Below are 18,472 nucleotides of genomic sequence, written 5' to 3'. Positions count from 1 at the left end.
GATCGGTTTGTGGATCCAGCGAGCCTTCTGGGTGTCCGGAAAGGTTTCTGAAAATGGACAGACCTGCGAGACCGAGACTGGCCTCTCTCAGTGAATTTCAGTTTGGAGCTGTTGCTACAGAGACGATCGAAGACGCTCTGCTCCACCTGGCCCAGCAGAATGAGCAAGCGGTGCAGGAGTCTGCGGGACGGCTGGGCAGCTTCAGGGAGACCCGGATCGTGGGTGTGCACGCAGGGCCAGGGAGCGGGTTTACCGGAGCGCCGGGCATCTGTCTTTGAGGCGCCGACCTTGTGATTTAGTTTACTTTATTAATTCAGATAAGTTACTGTATGCCGGGTGCTGGGGATACAGTGATGAGCAAGCTACACCAGTACCCTACCCTCGATTTCCACATATGTAAAGATAAAAAGATGAAACAGAGATCTAGTCCCTGTTTTCAAACCATGTAGATAATCCCTGGAGAATATTAGGGCAAATCTGCAAATGCCGAGATCCAAGTATGGTTGGATAAGTGACACACCGATAAAACAAGCCTTCACGGGGATTGAAAAGGAGCGATGGCATGAGGTGGGGGTAGGAAGAATTGAAGGAGTCCTCCGTGCATTGTGGCATTTGAAGTAGGCCTCAAAGGAAAGATGACATTTTGGATAGGAAAGATAGGAAACGGAGTCAGCAATTCTAACAAGTAAAGCTATGGAAACAGGGAAGCTTAGAGTAAGTGTCAGTAAATTAGACCAGGTTGGCCAGGGCATTTGTTGAAGTAGTTGAAATCACTGGTTGAAATCAAGACCAGAAAGGTAGTTGGGATACATTCTATGTGAGACTTCGAATGCCAAGGTGAGCAGTTTATACTTGGCTCTGCAGGAAAACAAGGCATTGAAAGTATTTTAGTGTGGGTGTGAGATGACTCTAAACTTTGCTCTAGGAAAAATGTGCTGGCTGTGCTGCGAAGGACGGATTGGGGTAGAGAGAGGTGGATGGGAGGGAGACCAGCAGAGTCTGGGTGAGCAGTTTAGGCAACAGGGCTGAGGGAATTACAGGGAGGATGGATTCCAGACATTTCAGAGGTAGAACAGAGGGTTTCACAACGATGAACTTAAGAAGTGAAGGTAAAGAGGACTGCCAAAGAGTCGAACCTAGGGGACTGGGAATAGAGTGGTGCCATTAAGGGAAACACCCACACGTTTTTAAAAAAGCAAAACAGGAGGAAGTGTGACCTTGTGAAAGATACTCGCTTTGGTTTTGAATCTACTAAATTTCAGGTGCTTAAAAAACAGAGGAAATTTACTAGCAGGCTGTTTAAAAAAGCAGGAGAGAGGTCAGACCTAGACATAAAGGTTTGGGAATTATCTCCATAATGATACTATTCAAACTGTGGCAGGGGGTGAACTACTAGAGAGAGAAAAGAGAAGGTCAAGGACAGTTCCTTGGGAAACATTTTGTGTTCAAGAAATTGGAGTAGGAAGAAGAGTCGCGAAGGGACTAAAAGGAGTGGTTTGGGAGATAGGAATCGAACCAAGAGGTGTTTGGAAGCCAAGGGGAGAATTGCAAAAAGTATGGTGGTCAGCAGTTTCTGTTGCTGCCAGGATTTGAACAACAGGAATGAGGATGGCCAAGGGGCTGTGACATTTAACAATTTGGACATATTTACTCGCCTTTGAGACAGTCATTTCGACAGGTTGGATAAAGTAGAAACCAAATTGCAGAACATTAGGAAGTAAGTGATAAAGTGGAAACAGCAGGTGTGAGCCAGGTTTTCACAAAATTAGAGATAAGAGGATAGAGGGGGAGGGTCTTTTAGTTAATGGTAGATCTGCGCATGTTTGTAGGTGCAGGAGGTGGAGCCAGCAAGGGGGGAGGTGTAACCCTTATCCATTCCACCCTCCTCAAGCTCACTTTTCTTGGCAAATTAAAATGGAAAGTAGAAACAATTGCCTAGATAATTCAGACCAAAACCAAACCAAACAACTCTACACACAGAAAACAAACAGCAACAACAAAAAGGGAAGCTGGAACTCCAACAAATGAAAGGACTGGCTAATAACACAATTATTCTAGGGTGTTTTGCTTAATTGCTTAAACCAATGCTCTTCACTGGACACTGGCAGAGCTTTATTGAGTCTCTAACGATGGGGTTTTGAACGTACACCTATGTGTGATGTGTGTCAAACAGACTGTTATCTTGTGCTAGTTTGACCTCAAATTTTCTTTGAAGACATACTTGATTGTATGCAATTCTTCACTTGATTGTATGTCATTTGATTGTATGTAATTCTTCACTGATCAGTGCTCAGTTCTCAGTTCTGCAGCTCCCTTTATTGAGAACTAACATTTACCCTTGTTTCCACCCTCTAATGATATTGCAAACTAAATAAAATCCTATCTGGGGTGGTTCTTTCAAAGAGAAACAGGCAGCCTCAAACCTTGCCAAGGTATCTTGCCCTTTCCACCTTCCCCACCGCCCAAACTGGGATGTTTTCCCTGATTTGGAGGATGATTCTTCAAAACAAGCCACTCCACTGTAACAAACTTGCTCCTAGGGAGAGGCTCAGCTACCACACATTTACCCAACAAGCTGGTGGTGGAGAGATGATGTCCAGCTGTAAGGTGAATCGTGTTTGTAAAGCCATGGGAGTTCTCCAGAGGGTGGTTACTAAACAAACAGTATTATAAAGAATATCGAGGCTCCGGGAGGGACCTTTCTGTTCCTGTCAACATTCCACTGCAAACAGAATATAGGGGTTAGGGTTTTTATTCATCCAAGAATCTCCCTTGAAGCTGAGGGTTCCCAGCATGGTGTAGAGGCCCATTAGACCAGCTGGTATGTTTGTGTGTAGCTGGCTAAGCCTTTTATCAGCTGAGACCGACAGGAAGCCTGCAGGGTCACTGAGGGGGCTTGGTAAGCCCTTGTCTTTGGCACCCTGTCAGCCTCCTTTTCATGCCTCTGATCTGCCCATTGGCACCAAAAGGAGCTAAGCTCCGCTTGGGTTGTTTCAGTCTCATGTTTCTCGCCTCCTGACCCTCTCCCCGTACCCCCATCGTGGCTTTTACACCACGCCAAGAGTTCACAAGAGTGGTTCTGGTTGCACCTTGTGAATTAGGCCCTTCTTTCCTGTTTTGGCAGAGTTTGTTTTTCTCCTGTCTGAACAATGGTGTCTGGAGAAATCTGTGAGCTACCAGGCTGTAGAAATCCTAGAAAGGTAAAGCCCTGAGCGTAAGGCCCTTGTACATTGTGCCTCTCGAAATTGGCTAATGGACCCAAGTCTTAAAAAGAAAAAATAGTACTAGTGTCCCTGACTGTGAGACTTTGTTTTGTACCCTCTATTGCAAATGCAAGTTTATTGCCAGTGATCGCTATTGGAGAGGATAAAATGTAGCACACTTTGAAGCAGAAACTCCTTTTAGTTTGAGTGAGTTTTTAATCCCCCCCTTCCCTTCTTTATAGGTTTATGGTTAAGCAGGCAGAGAATATCTGCAGACAAGCCACAATCCAGCTAAGAGATAAGACCGAAGCTCAGAATTGGAGGGCTCTGAAAGAGCAGCTTTTCAACAAGTTTATGCTGCGTCTTGTGTCATGTGTTCAGTTGGCAAGCAAACTTTCTTTCCACTACAAAGTAAGGAGCGGGGGTGGCTCACGGGCCCCTGAGTGTTAGGAAGAAACCAGCTCATTCAAAGGTGACTGAGAAACCCCTGCTAGGCTAGGTGGTACTACTCATGTGGAAATTCCTGAGTGCAATTATGCTTCCAAAGCATACCTCCCACACGCGCATGCAGGCACGCGCATGTGCACACACAGTCACATAGGGGCAGTTATTAAATAGCCTGAAGTTCTGTTCCCAAAGTATAATTGCTGGACAGATGCCATTATTCACACAGGTCACCTTTTCTCCCCTTGAATTCAAGGACAGTTTAGATAAAATGTCCAAGTTGCCAACGTACCTATCAGTATTAAAGGGAACTATTCCATTTATAAAGGATAAAACTTTTCCACACCATTACCCAGTGCCTATATAATGAAATACCATTCATTCAACACGTATTTATTGTCTTCTACGGCCAGATGCTGCACTCGGTGCCATGGCTGCAACAGTAAAAATACCATCTGCACTACAGGAACTTCCTCCCCAGTGAGAGGAGACACACAGGCGACTCATGTGGGGAAGTGTTCTGATCCGTGTGCAGCCGGGGGCTGTAAATGTACCTTATCAGCCTCGGAGAGTCAAGGAAGTGTACTTGGAGAAAATGACTTCTTGAAAGGGGAAGGGGTGTGAAAGGTGGGCTGTCCCCAAGGGAAGAGGGAGCGGCGTAAAGGAAAGCAGGGAGGAAGGGGGAGAAAGGGGAGATCCAGACACAGGCAACAGCCTGTGCAGAGGCCTAGAGACCCTGGTGGGTGTGGGAACCACAAGTTCGCTATGGCAAGCACTGAGCGGAAGGGGCATTACCAAAAGAGAAGACAGGCAAAGGCTTGGGCTGGACTGGCAGGGCTTTGTATAATACTATGCCAAGAGGTGCGGTCCTTATGCTGACACATTCTCCCCCTCACTGTTTTGTCTCCCTTTGCTCAGATAATCAGCAACATTACAGTCCTGAATTTCCTCCAGGCTCTAGGATATCTACACACTAAGGAGGAACTGCTGGAGTCAGAGCTTGATGTTTTGAAGTCCCTGAACTTCCAAATCAATCTGCCTACTCCCCTGGCATACGTGGAGATGCTCCTGGAGGTTCTAGGTACTGCAGTGTGCCAGGGACTGTGGGCTGGAATCTTCCATAGAAGACAGTAAGAATATACCCAGGGATCTGGGGGCAGTGGGCAGAACCCACCAATGAGGAACAGAAGGAAGCCTGTATGGAGTGACTGAGGAAAGTCCTCTCTGGTACTTGTCAGGGAAAGAAACTTAGATCTCAGCACCTGGCTCATTTGAACTCACTGGGTACTCTCACTGGATCAAAGAGTTAATTTATAGAGAGGCATGAGATAAGAGGGAAAAAATAAATATACTCTGATTGTATATGGAGATTTCTCTACCTTTCCCTTTGTCCTTTGAAACTGACCTCCAGCTAGAGGTTTCTTTCAGTAAAGCAATCAGGAAGCACATTAGCAGCTCCACAGTTTTATGTTACATTAACAACTGCGATTATGATCAGAAAAGACCCGCATGATGCTCTTCACCACGCCCACACCCCATCTAGGGTACAACGGCTGCTTGGTCCCAGCCACGCAGCTGCATGCCACCTGCCTAACCCTGCTCGACCTGGTCTATCTTCTGCACGAACCCGTATACGAGAGTCTGCTGAGGGCCTCGATCGAGAACTCCACACCCAGTCAGCTGCAAGGGTAAGGCGACTCCCTTAGTGTAGGTTCCTTCCAGAAACAGGGAGTCCAGAATGTAGCATGAGAACATGGCACATGGAACTGACCTGGCAAGGCATCCAGCCCCAGGTCATCTGCACAGGTTACCTGGTTCAAATTAACATCTGGTATGTTGCTTGGATGCAAATGACTGAGCCCAATCAGCAAGACCCTAAATGCTTTTACTTCTAATTTAAATGACTTCAAGTAATTATTTCCTAGTTTTCTTTAGAGTTGTTTATAATTTGAGATTACTGGACTGTTTTTATAGTCACTTGGGAAAAAAAGCCAGTCACAAGGTTGCAACTTGGACAAAAGTGTTTGATTACTGTAAAGTCAGAATGGTGAAAAGCCTCAGTTACATCTGTCAGGGAGACACATGGGACAACAAAAGGCCCAGAAACCATTCAGACAGGAGGCTCATATTTTAATCCCAGCTGATCTGGTGTGTGTGTGGGGGGGGGGTAGGGGGGCAGGTGGGGGCGGCAGCTGGGAGAGGGGTAAATTAGCTATTACTTGACTTTTTCTTTCCATGTCTAAAAATTCCAAAATGATCAACGTAAACAATTGAAGTGCCATGACCCTAAGACTTGGAAGGTCACACTTCACTCCAGCCCCAAAATTAATCATGGTTTTGATAATTCAGGGAGAAGTTTGTTTCAGTGAAGGAGGACTTCATGCTCCTGGCAGTAGGAGTCATCGCAGCAAGCGCGTTCATCCAAAACCACGGGTGTTGGAGCCAGGTAGGTGCCGCCAAGCAGGCGCAGCGTGGTCAGAGTGCACGTAGTGGAACGCATTCTCCCGCGAGCGAAAGGAAAGAGAAGACAACCTGAGAGATAGGGGCTGAGACGCAGGGTTAAGATGAATGAGCAGGATATGGGAGAGGGAAAACCAAGTGAGGACTGAAAAGGGTTCTCCAGTTCTCCTCTTATGGAACTGGAAATGGAGGTCCAAGCTCAGCTTGTTCATTTACTTTTACTGAACTTCACTACAATCTGCTAACCGATAATCTGCTATCATATTCAAGTCCAATAAATATATCCTCCCAAACAGAGAAAATGTCAAGGCTCAAATATCCCTCTCACATTTCACAAAACTTATCTCCAGACGAGTGAAATGTGTAGCAGAAACTTTCCACACAAACGCCATCAGGGCAAAGGTATCCTAATGTTATCTGGCTATTGGCAAACACCGGGGTCTGGATTTAGTCTTCTCAGGAAGTCCAGAGAAATGAAAGAATTTATACTGGGCTTGAGACAACAGCCCGAGCAGTGCCTGTGCACTAAAACACGATGAGATGCTTTGGTAGTAATAACCTTGTCTCTGTTCCTGAAGGTGGTAGGGCACCTGCAGAGCATCACTGGCATTGCCCTGGAGAGCATCGCCGCCTTCTCTTACGCAATCCTAACCCACAGCGTAGGAGCCAGCACGCCGGGGCGACAGCGGCCTGTTCCTCCCCACCTGGTGGCCAGAGCTCTGAGGGCCGCTGCTTCCTCCAACACGTGAGACAGACTGAATCTGCCAAGTACAAACGACCTCCCATCACTGCACTCATCTCTCCCTTTGTTTACTTTAATGCTCAGGATACAAAAGTTTCAAGTATCTTTTGAACTGTGTTTTGTCTTCCAACTTCATGCTTATTTTTCTGCATCAGAGAGTTAAGGTAGACAAGCATGTCTTTTTTTTGTCATATCAGACTGAGAACATAAAAAGCTGGGAGAGATAGAAATATTAGTGAAGTTGATTCACTTTTATTTAATAAGATATTTATGCCTTTTCTTTTAACTGTTCATTTCATTATGAGAGAACATCAGACATGAAGATTAGCATTAACCAGAGGCTCAAAAACTGAGACCATCTGGGTGACCTTGACTGAGCAAGAAGGCAGTCTACATTTCCCTTAGTTTAACATCTGTTCTGTTACTGAGATCTATACAAATAGGGCTTTCTCCATGGCTATTTCCACTAGTCTTTTTAAAAAGACTTTATATTTCTTTTTAGAAAGAAGGGAAGCAGGTGAAGAGGGAGAGAAACAGTGCTGTGAGACAGAAACATCAATTGGTTGCCTCTCAAGCAGGGACTGAACCCGCAACCCAGGCGTGTGTCCTGACTGGGAATCCAACCAGCAGCCTTTGGCCGTGCGGGACGCCACCCAACCAGGCCACACCAGCCAGGGTTCCATTAGTCTTTTTAAAGAGTAACGCTAACCCGTCTCAACAGAACTTCCACATACCTGCACTCGAGCGGAGTTCTCCCAAAACACAAAGTGCTCTATTTTGGTTCAAGAAACACCCACCAGTGCGCCTTGGGCAGTTATCAGACTGTGGCAAACCTTTTATTACAAATAATTAAACCTCACCACAATGGCTCAAACAGTATCAGACAGCGTTCCGTATCTCTCACGCAGAGCAGAGCAGGCATTCAGCACCAGAACCGAGTGAGACGTGTCCGATTTCGGGCTCCTGATCACATCACATGGTGACCAAAGCTTGTATGTCCTCTTCTCACATCACCCAATTGTGCGTCTCATACGTCCCATTGTCTCAGTGGGAACAAAAGTTCCTATTTAATATTGGTTAAGTGCAGGAAGTTGAGAGAGAGAAAATCCACTGAAAAACACATCAATCTCAATTCAACTCAGTTAAAAAAAAAACAAGCAAACTTAAATTAGTTGTTTTAAGGGGAGAGAGGGAAAGAAAGGCATGGGGTTAAGAGTCAAAACTATAACAGAGGCTGGGAGCTATACATGGCATGTATAGCCTTGGAAACTCTTTGTCATATGGTATTTTACAGTGGCTTTTGAAGATCTTTTTTCTCTTTTGGTATTGTAAACATGTGTTGTTTAATAGTACCCAAATTTAATTTTAAAACTTTTTTTTCAAACAAAACAAAATTTAAAGCCTTTAAGGCAAACATTCCCCCTCAGGAAGAGAGTCATTTATTATAAAACTGTGAGGACACCCAAGCCAGACCCCACTTCAGATTCGTCAGCATGAACTTGAGAGCTTTTGTCCACTGTTCCTCAGAGTTAAACTGGGTTTTGATGGAATAGGAGCCACCGCTGCCTCCTGTGTCTTCGATCTTGCCTTTTTCCACATCCATCCTGCAGACGGACACAGCAGAGCTCATTGGTAACTGAGATCCGAGTTAAGTCAGTCCAAGCAAATGGGCACAGACTTAATCATGGGACCATTCACGTCATTTTATCTGTTAAAGAACTCTTGGCGAGGAACGATAGTGTATTTTGGATTTGCTTGAAAGCCAAAAATCAAGAAGGCTGTCACAAGAGCCTCATTGTCATTGTGGAGTACAGGGACAGCACACACACCCAGACAGATGACAAGCCCGGAGCAGAGGGTAAGAGAGGGTTACAGTACTCTTCACTGTTTCCCTAGGCATCCCTGAACTCACAGGGAGGGAAGGGAGGCAGAAGAAAAGAAAGGCTTTGTCTTGGGGCGACAGAAGCAGCTCGACCTTCCTCTCCTGAACTAAGGTCTCCATCACTGGGCTTCTATGCAATTGACCAAAGGAAGCATTCCTGAATATTTCCAAGGGCTTCGGGGAAAATGTTCCTGAACTTGGACAGTGGCCTTGAGCTCTGTGCCAAGAAAATCCCCCAAACCATCTGAGACAACATTCTTTTTCCCCAGGGGCCAGGTGGTCACGTTCTGTCCTACGTGCAGTGCTGGTCAGTCTCTGCCCACCAATGTCGCGTGATTTTCTACCACATTCCCACCATTTATTCTGGTTTGCCTCCATTCTTACTGTCCTTTTGGTTCTGCCCAATTGGGCCTTACTCTAGGTTTGTTCAGCACTGGGGCGGGTACTGACCTGTAGGGAAGACAAAAACGTGTCTCGCCTTTCTCAACCTCTTCTTTGAACTGCTGCACACAGTCCAGGAAAGCCACCATCGCGTGGTCAAACTTGTTGTCCCAGAAAAACCGCAACCCCCCAGAACAGTACAACGGCAGCTCCTGCTTGAGGAGAGAGGACTGGCTGTGCGTGCGGCACTGAGACGGCCCGTCAGAGTGCGCTCGCAGCCTCTCCATCTGCTACGCCCCGTTCCCTCCGTATCCCACTGAACACTGGCCCCTGGGCAAACGACAGTGCGCCCACACCCGTTTTCCTAGGGATGGAAATGCCTTAAACACCCACCTGACAGTGACTCCTTCCCTGCCCAAGTGCACGTTCTCCTCTCATCTGCCCACACCCCTTCTCCAAAGACTGTGAAAAAGTAATTTTTTCTATAGGCCTCAAAGTATCTAATCCTGACCTGGACAAGACATTGGCTCTTCGTGAGATATCTCAGGCTAAGGAGGACACTGAATAAGGCCATTATCAAACATAAACTGTCCTGTTAGGAGGTGCAAGAATTTTGTATTCCAGCGAAGACAGGGCTCCCCAGAGTACCTTAGACTTGTCTGTCAGAGACTCCAGGTACGAATGGTTTCCATAGGGAACGAGTCGATACCTAAAAAGGAGATGCGCACAGATGGAGACGGGATGCCGCCTCGGGTGAGGCCTGACATCAGAACCCAGTGATCTGCCTCTTCCATTGTCCCCGTCCCTCTCTCTCACCTCCCACAGGCCCCATGTTTAAGATTTTGCTTACAGAACAAAGTGCCTTTATTATGTAATTGTCTAGGGGCCTCTGTGGATGAATATATGTTTTGGTTTAGATTTAAAAACAAAACCTGAAAGCAGCTTGGGGAACCCTAAAGCTCTGGAGACAGACGGTGGGCTGGGACCACTGCCAGGGTCATGCACATTGAGGGCTGCTTATCAGTAGAAAGAGCCCAATGCTGAGGGGAGAACCAGGAGCAGACACTCCAGAGAGTAAACTCCCAGTCTGTTGGGGCAAAGGTTCCAGCCAGAGTGGAAAGCAGTATGAGGATGGAGACAGAAATTATATCAAAGACACAGCACACCCCAGGAGAGGGCTCCATCTCCTACCTCTGAAATTTCAGACCCATCTTATTGGCCAGGGCATGGAGCAGCAGCACCGTCTGGCCCCAGGCAGCATTGATCTCATTCCACTCCACAGGAACGCTGGGCAAGCGACCCAGTCTGAAGTTATTGATTGTGCCGAACTGTCCACTGTGCCTACCGAAGACGGCCAAGGGCAGGGAAAAATACAGGGAGAATTTAAAACTTAGCAACTTCTGGGACTTCCTGCTGTCACCTGAGGCCTAACATAAACCTCTCTCCTTATCTCCAGATCCATATACCTACTTGGGACTTTAAACACGTGCCTGAAACAGGAGTCATTGTCTTTCCCCCTGCTGCTCAGATGCCAAAGCAGAAACCTGGGCGTCACCCTCGAACGCTCTCTCTTGGCTCCCTCCCTGCAGAAAAGCACCAGACTCTGTTGATTCTGCCTCCTAAATCTCTTCAGTCTGTCCACTCCTCCCCCAACCCAATCCACTCCTCTCTTCCTGTTTACATCCCCACTACCAAGTCTCCCACCAAAAACACTGCCCTCTTCCCTCAAGTCATGGCCCACGCTGCAGGTAAAGCCATCACCAACGGGAACCTAGTCACTCACTTCCCTGCCTCGAGTGCTCCAGGGGCTCCCTGCCTTCCGGATCAAGTCCAAAGCCCTTCACGAGGCCTACAAGATCCTTTCACGACTGGGGACTCTCCAGTTTCATATCCTGCCATTCTCCCCTTTACACTTAATCTCTAGTCATGACAGGCTCCTTTCAGTTCTCTGAATCCACGCTCCCACTTTCCTCTGTTTCTTTGCACATGACACTCTCTCAGCCAGGAACAAGCCCCCTCCTCTGCAGACTCCTACTTCACATTTCAGCTTAAACATCAACCCCCTCTGAGGGAAGCTTCCCACGTGGCCTTCCCGCACAGAGGAAAGTGCCCTTCTGTGCTCCCACGGCACCCAGGGTAACCATCAGCACACTGTGTTACAACTGCCTATTACTTATCCACCTCTTCCATGGAATTAGAGGCAACTAGAACGCAGAACACATACTGTGCTGTTGCCACTCTAGAGCTTAGAATAGCACCTACCACACGGTACTAGTTAAATGGACAAAACGTCAAGTACATTAATAGATGAACGACCCTCAGCTCCAGGCATAGGACCAGAATTTCACGGGGCCGAGGGCTCAGATCTTCCCCTTTCCTTGGAAAAGTGTATGGCTCTAAGCTCTAGAATCCCATGAAAGTGCATAGCCCATCACAAGGAATGGCAGAGACCCAGATGGGGTGAAGATGCCACACAGCCCCACGTTGTGGGAGGTGGGCACCCTGGCTTAGTGTTCAACAGCTAAGACCCAGGCAGTGCTTCCCAGAGGCTCCTCACCCCCCAGCCCTCATTACCAAATGTGGAAGGTGGCATTAAAGACGTTGGTTTTCTTCAGCTTGTCCAGCTGCATCTGGGCATAACGCATCTGGTTTTCTACACTCTTCAGCTCATCATCCAGTTCCAGCTGTTGTCGTTTAAATTCACTGTACTCTCTCTGATACCTGTGGGCAGTCAAGATGGCCACTGAAGGCTGTCAGTTTGGGGCAAAAATTCTGCTATCACCCCTCCTAACAGTTCACTCTTAGTGACTGGTTTCCTCTAGTTACGGCATCTCTTAGATCTGTCACAGACCCCACTCACAGGAACAGACTTGTTCCAGTGCTTCTGCCCGGGAGGGGCAGGAATGCCTCAAATTCCAGCTGCCCGCATGCAAAAGGGGGAGGTAAAAAGGACTCTCCAAACCAGTGCCAAACACCTCTCGGATGTCTGATCTTTTCCAGAATCAAGGTGAGTGGGTCAAGAGAGGCTTCTTCCACGGATTGGCCATAACTGAACTTCTATAACTTCACCCCTATATACTTACTGTCCTTTAAATAGTTAATAAACATCATTTCCGATGGAACTTGTTACAGTGCTCCGTGAAAAATAAACTTTTTGTTCTGTCCTTCATTTCCCTTATTTCAGTTAATGTGGAGGCTGTGTCTCCCCAAGTAGACAGAGGGTTCTCTCAGGTCAAGAGCACCAATTACATTTTTGAGCTGAGAAAGAACAAATGTAGGCCAATATGCTCATCCTTCCAGAGGAAAATGCCGGCTGACTCACCCGAACGAGCCCAGTGCCCTACCACACAGAGCCACGACCCCAGCCCTGGCTCTTTGCTCTCTATTGAATCAACACACTTCTTTCACTTCGTTGTGCTGATCCTTCATACGTAACCCCTGAAACAAACCTCTAGAAACAAGGCCAGGAAACAACATGCAGGATCCAGAGCAAACACGCCGCAGAATGACAGCTGGCTGCAGCTTATACACTGACCAAACACATCCATCTGGAAGCCATCCCCCTCCTGGAGCTTTGAGGGCCGAAAAATAGAAGAACAGGGTGATCACTCACTGAGCCTCCTCCTGATCCAGTCTCTCGGCCTCAGCCTGGACCTCTTCGAGATTTTCTGCCACTATCTTACGGTTCCTTTCCACATCTTCCAGCTCCCGAATCAGCCTCTCCTCCTCTGATGCCAGCTCCTTTAGTTCCATCTGTAGCTGTTCACTGTCATCCTCGTTCATCTGCTCCAAGATCTCCAGACAGCGCCTGCCAGGGACACAGAGTGCGCTTATCCGAGGGAGCCTGTTACTCTGTTTACCTGCGTGGAGCACAGCTCTTGGGCGAGGGCCAGGCAGTCCCCGAGCAGCGACAGCTCTAAGTCCCGGATGTCAGTTCCCAGGCCCTAGCTCTGGAGACACTCACTTGTAGTTCTGACACTCATTTTCGGTGACGTTGAGCTGAGTGTCCAGCTGGTCTAAAAGAGTATCTGTGCATTCCTCACACAGCGGGTGATCCACATCTGTCTGGCCTGACATGATGTCAAAAAGGTCCCCAGTGACCTGGAAGTGTGGGAGAGTCAGGGTAGAGCCGCGCCCCTTGATACCTGCCCAGACACCCCCCTCTACCTGCCATGCCCCCTGCTTGATGCTGGAATGAGGTTGACTTGCCTTCAGTCTTCGGCTGAGGTTCTCCATGGTCCCACCATCGGATGCCTCCCCGATCAGAGTGAAGCTGTTGGCACTTTCGGTAGACATCATCCTGCAGACAGCCCCCCGCCCACGGGCCACATGAGGGAGCAGAGAGGCCTCTTCCACCTACTGCGGTGCCAGTGGCAGAGACTCTCAAGCACCAGTTGAGGGGCCTCAAGGTGCATACCCACTCCTAGCCCGACTGGCCTCCCAAGGGTACCTCTGTCCCAAGGGAAGGCCATGCTGGTGTTGCACAGGGGGCCCTCAGCACGAAGGTTGGCCTGGATGGACTAAGGAGGGAGAGGGGGGCATCAAAAACTGACATATATGTGCCTACAATAGAAAAGGAAGGAGAATCTGGAAAGACCATGTTTTAACATTACACCCCTTGCCAGCTGCCTCCACATGCATCGATTACGAAGAACCTGATATCTAACAACATTGGCTGCTTTTAAACTGTTCAAGAGCCCATCTCTTTGATTAATCAATTGCTCCCTTGACTTTTCTCAATTCTTTCTCACAAGAGCTACTATCTCTTCCTACGTGTGAATGGCTACAGGAAAACTCAATCAGTACTGGAAGGTAATGGGCCAGGTATGAGGGAATGCATCTTCTCTGGAAGAGCCCAAAGTCTGAGTAATGATCCATCTCTATCACCTGGCTCCAGGTCCCAATTCTGGGTTCAATTAAAATGTGACTAATCTCTGGCAAGGAGCAGGGGACTAAGGAGTAGTAGGCACCTGGCTGGGGGGATGAATCTTCGAGAGACACCATCCTGGCGAGTTTCAATAAATGGCTCCTGGGAAGGAAATAAGAGCCCATTAGAGTTCTGACAGCTTAGAGGTGAAGTCTATTTCCCAAACGGCCTGAGAACTATTTGGCTGGCTTTACCCTTGATTGATTACCACAAGACCTGATATACCACAGAGACTTAACAAATGGGCATTATCTAGCCAATCCTTGGATACCAAGAAATGACCCCAAGTACAGACACACCCCAAGTTCCATTTGATTTTTTGTGGGGAACATCCTTCCCTAAGTATGTTTTACTCAATTATATAATAATTATATATGCATTTTCTCACTTCGTGGTCAGGGGTAGGGGTGAGACGTCCTAAATATCATGGCACAAGAAAAAAGACAGATCAAACAAGTTTGCCATGGCATAGAAAAGAGTAGGTAATTTACATGTTTTCTTCATAATTTAATGTGATGAAAAACAGACGACACCTGTCTTTGGCAATGAAATTGATCGCTGAAGTTTTCACAGTTTAAAAATGACGTCCTCCAACACTGACAATCCTTCTGACTATAGTAATCATAGAATTCTTTGCCCAAACCAAGATACTTTTGAGAATGGAGAGGAGTGGATATGAATAATCACCTGGGACAACAGATGTAAACCAGGAATGCCCTGAGATGACCTGGATACACTGGGCTTCTCATCTCCTACCTATAGTGGCTTATAAATCTGCCTCAAATAAAGAACCTCTCTCCACATTTCCGAATGGGCGCTCATTCAGTAACCCTGTGACCTGAGGTGTGCTTCTGTACCTCCAATGATCTGCAGTGGCCTGATCACGCAGAATAGCTCTTGTTAACCCGAGATTCCAAAACTCTGTGGCTCCAGAAGCACCAAGCACCTGCAGAAATCCACTTTGCATTCCGTATTTCCTACCTCTCCTGAGTTAGCCTCTTCCTCCTGGGTCTCTCCTGACTTCACCTGGGCTGTGGCAAGTAACGGAGCTAAGGGCAAGGAAAACATCACATCAGAAGAATTTTGTTTTATCCAAAACAAAACCAAACAATCCCATGAAAGCAGGCGTGGGTGTGCAAGTAATGGAAACAGAACCGGAAATATCCTCTTCACCACCCACACCTCCACCTTTTTCTTAAAAGTACCATTTATGCAGAGAAGAATCTTCTGTCTTCTTCCCTTACGCTCATTAAGATTAAAGAGTTGTTAAATTTTTTCCAGGATAATAATATATAATGGTTATGTTTTTAAAGGCATCTTATCTTTCAAAAATCATTACCAAAATATTTACAGTATTTGTTTGGGATTCATTTCAAAATAATTTGGGGTGGGAGAGGAGTATATGGGGTCACAGATACAGCATGATTAAATATGCATTAATAATTATAGAATCTAGGTGATGGGTACATGGGTTCACTGTACACTCTGAAGCTTTCCATAACCAAAGTAAAAAAAAAGTGACTGAGTGGGGATGGGAGGTGAATGAAGGTATAGAGAACACAGGAATGAGAGAATGCAGCTTGCAGCTGGTTGTTGAAGCTGGGTGATGGATACATGGGAGTTCATTATGCTATTCCCTTGGCTGTATGTTTAAAATTTTCCGTGATAGTTTAAATGAGAATTAATTCTCCTCAAAAAAGAAAACTTAGGTACGAACAATAGCTAACATTTAGAGAATTATTTGAGAATTATTTGAGAATAATTTGAGAATTATTTTTGCCCAGCATATTCCCAAGTCTTTACATTCTTTGTCATATTTGATCCTTACAACTACCTTGAGGTAATTTATGTTTTGCAGATAAAGAAACCAAGAAACCAGGATCTAGGGAGGTGATGTAATTTGCAAAAAAAGTCATCCAGCTAGTCAATGACAGCCAGGATTTAAACCCAAGCAGGCTGACTCCACATTTAAACTGCCTTCACGTTTTGTTTTGTTTCAAACTACATCTCATTTCTTGGGACAATGAGACTCTGTTTCTCCATTTACCAGCTGGCGATCACTGGGTAAGTGACTTAAGCTTTCTGAGCCTCAACTCCTCATTTGTAAAACGATCTGTAGGGGTTGTTGCAGGGACTAAACAAAAAACTGCATACAATGCACTTGGGATATGGTAAGTTCTCAAAAAATGCCCTTTATTATTACACATACATGTTCCTTTACTCTGAAACAGTAGGAGTAAAAAACTAGGGACCTTTCCTTGCTGCTACAGAACGCTCTCCGAAGCACACTGTATCAGAACTGCTTTGTATTCCAGTTGAAGCACACAGGCAGCCAGAGAGATGGACTTTCCTGGGTTTACACGGGAGTCTATGGCAGACTACACGGATAGACACCTTAAGACCTACATCTCCAAAGCTGCCCACTTTCAACGATTTTGACCACCCTCTTTGCAAGGGTCTCGCTGACCTGTGAGCTCCTGGATGGTGACACGGTCCAGGATCTTGAAGCTCGTGTCCAGTTTTAGGGGCTGGCTGCAGCGCTGGCACACGAAGCTCACCTGCATGGTGTTGCTGGAAGTCTTAGATCCCTCCATTCCTACGGCGATGGAGAGGCAATGATAGGAAGAATCGGCGCCCTTGAACCCCCCCGTTCCCTGGCTACCACCAGCCTGCTGGTGTTGTAAAATGGGGAAATTCCGCCTGTGCCGTTCCCGGAGGGAACGGTACGATATCAAATGGACCTGCTTCCGGGTCAGCCCGGCCAAAGGCAGTTTACAGCCAAGTAAACTGGGGGGAGGAGGGGCTGCAATAGGGGCCGTGAGGGTTCCCAGGCTCCCTTCTAGGGTCGCGCGGTTCAGCCCTCGACGTTCTTCACCTCGGGGCCTCGGGGCCCGCCACCCTGGTCCAGTCTACCGCGGGGGCACCGTGGCCTCGGTTCTGCGCCAGAGCGAGGCCTCCAGAACTGCCATCGCCCAGCCTTCAGCTACTTCCCGGTCGGCGGAGGACTTCCGCCCTGACAGGACGTGACCTCAAGACGGCTGCGGCTGCAGGCGGAGCCAGTACGGTCGTCCCGGTCCACCAGCTTTCCGGCTGGACTGCGGCCCCTGGAGGCTGAGCTGGGAAACGCCGCTGGCGTGGGCGGGTAAGCGGAGGTTGTGCGAAGTAGAGGACCTAGTGGGGGGAGGATAGGGCTTTGCCATTCTGCAATCCAGGGACTTTTCTTCAGATTTGTCACTTTTGAGCGGACCCACTTTAATTCTTTCTGCAGTATCAGTTTTAAAAGTCTCTCTTTGGGAGAGCTGGGCTTTCTTTCAAAGGCCCCTGAGAGAATGGTAGACACACTTGGAGGGGAAGTAAACTTTGTGTTTTATTTTATATGATAAAATTTCAATTATTAGGGAAAGTCGAGCACTTGAGGGTTTGAAACGTGTAAAGGTATGCAGGAATTGAGAGATCAATGAAACAAGATAGAGTTAAAAAATAGACCAAATACACAGGGGGATTTAGTACGTGATGAAGTGGTATTTCAAATCTGTGGGGAAATGAACTACTTAGTAAGTGACAAATGGGGCCAAAGAGCCATGTAGATGGTGGTGATTTTCCTATTATTTTAAGTGTAGGTGATCCCAGACTTACTCAGACTCACTCCCTCTGAACTCCAGTACTGGGGTAGCAGCTTGAAAGGCACCGGTGGCATAAAGGGAGGAAATGAAGTGTCTGGCTTCAGGGCAGGAGCTGGAGGACAGTTTTCTTTCCAGAGAGAAAGGTGGGCAGAGGCCATGGTCCGTTTTCTGAGCCCTGCCCCAAGACAGCCAGTAAGGAGGCTGGTGCCATATCTGAGACTCCATCAACCTGGCTAGAATCGTTTGCCCCGCCCTGAAGATCCCCAGAGACTCCATCCCACCCAATTTACTGACCCACCCAAGCTGCTTTTCCATATGAATGGCTGGTCTTAGCTCCTGCTTCACAACTTCCTAGATCTTCTCAAAAACAACAGCTGGCCTCAGTGAGCTCCAGGCTCAGCACTAGCAGCAGCCAGCCTAGATTCCACCGCTTGGCTTCACCTGGGAATCTCTAAGCCCAGCACAAGTAGCAGCCATGTCAGATAGCTATTTATAGCTCAGGCAGGTGGCCCCAGGCAGAACACAGGAGGGGGAATGACCTTGGTATGCACCACCTGGGAAACCCCAGGGCCAGCACACCCAGTGGACAGCTACAGACCCTGTCAGAGCAGCACCACCTGCCTCTGCACAGCTGCTTCTCCATGGAGGATGGAGGTTGGTGGTTAAGGGTCACAGCCAGTTCTTGCAGCTGACTGGCCTGGGTAAATCCCTCCCATTGACCTGCCAGCAGCAACCAAGGCTCAACTACAAGAGGAGGGTGTACTCAGCCCACACTAAGGGTGCACCTCGAGTACCCAGCTTGGGAGATAG

At 47.5% G+C, this 18,472-nt stretch overlaps 2 protein-coding genes across 4 annotated transcripts; one reads left to right on the top strand and one right to left on the bottom strand.

Annotated features, from left to right (window-relative positions):
- Positions 1-4: 4 nt before the first annotated feature.
- On the top strand, positions 5-8,222 carry CNTD1 (cyclin N-terminal domain containing 1). Its single transcript, XM_037033267.1, has 7 exons — positions 5-222; positions 3,125-3,200; positions 3,446-3,614; positions 4,566-4,728; positions 5,191-5,335; positions 5,997-6,093; positions 6,686-8,222. Exons 1-7 carry the CDS (start codon positions 54-56, stop codon positions 6,854-6,856), a joined length of 990 nt encoding a protein of 329 aa, XP_036889162.1. The 5' UTR covers positions 5-53; the 3' UTR covers positions 6,857-8,222.
- On the bottom strand, positions 8,168-17,060 carry BECN1 (beclin 1). Of its 3 annotated transcripts, none has more exons than XM_037033266.1 (12): positions 16,953-17,060; positions 16,507-16,635; positions 15,021-15,088; positions 14,083-14,141; positions 13,322-13,412; positions 13,077-13,213; positions 12,726-12,920; positions 11,687-11,833; positions 10,304-10,453; positions 9,761-9,821; positions 9,182-9,324; positions 8,168-8,453 (listed from the first exon to the last, which is right to left on the bottom strand). In XM_037033266.1, exons 2-12 carry the CDS (start codon positions 16,631-16,633, stop codon positions 8,285-8,287), a joined length of 1,347 nt encoding a protein of 448 aa, XP_036889161.1. In that variant the 5' UTR covers positions 16,634-16,635; positions 16,953-17,060; the 3' UTR covers positions 8,168-8,284. The 3 variants fall into 3 exon arrangements, with proteins under 3 accessions (XP_036889161.1, XP_036889160.1, XP_036889158.1); XM_037033265.1 differs by having other exon boundaries at positions 16,915-17,057; XM_037033263.1 differs by having other exon boundaries at positions 16,923-17,057.
- Positions 17,061-18,472: the final 1,412 nt, after the last annotated feature.

Source organism: Sturnira hondurensis, unplaced genomic scaffold (genome assembly GCF_014824575.4).
Source record: "Sturnira hondurensis isolate 20B ecotype Veracruz unplaced genomic scaffold, ASM1482457v3 Scaffold0021632, whole genome shotgun sequence".
NCBI classification, from domain to species: domain Eukaryota; kingdom Metazoa; phylum Chordata; class Mammalia; order Chiroptera; family Phyllostomidae; genus Sturnira; species Sturnira hondurensis.
Note: the sequence above shows the minus strand (reverse complement) of the source record. Positions and strands in the feature narration are given on the sequence as shown.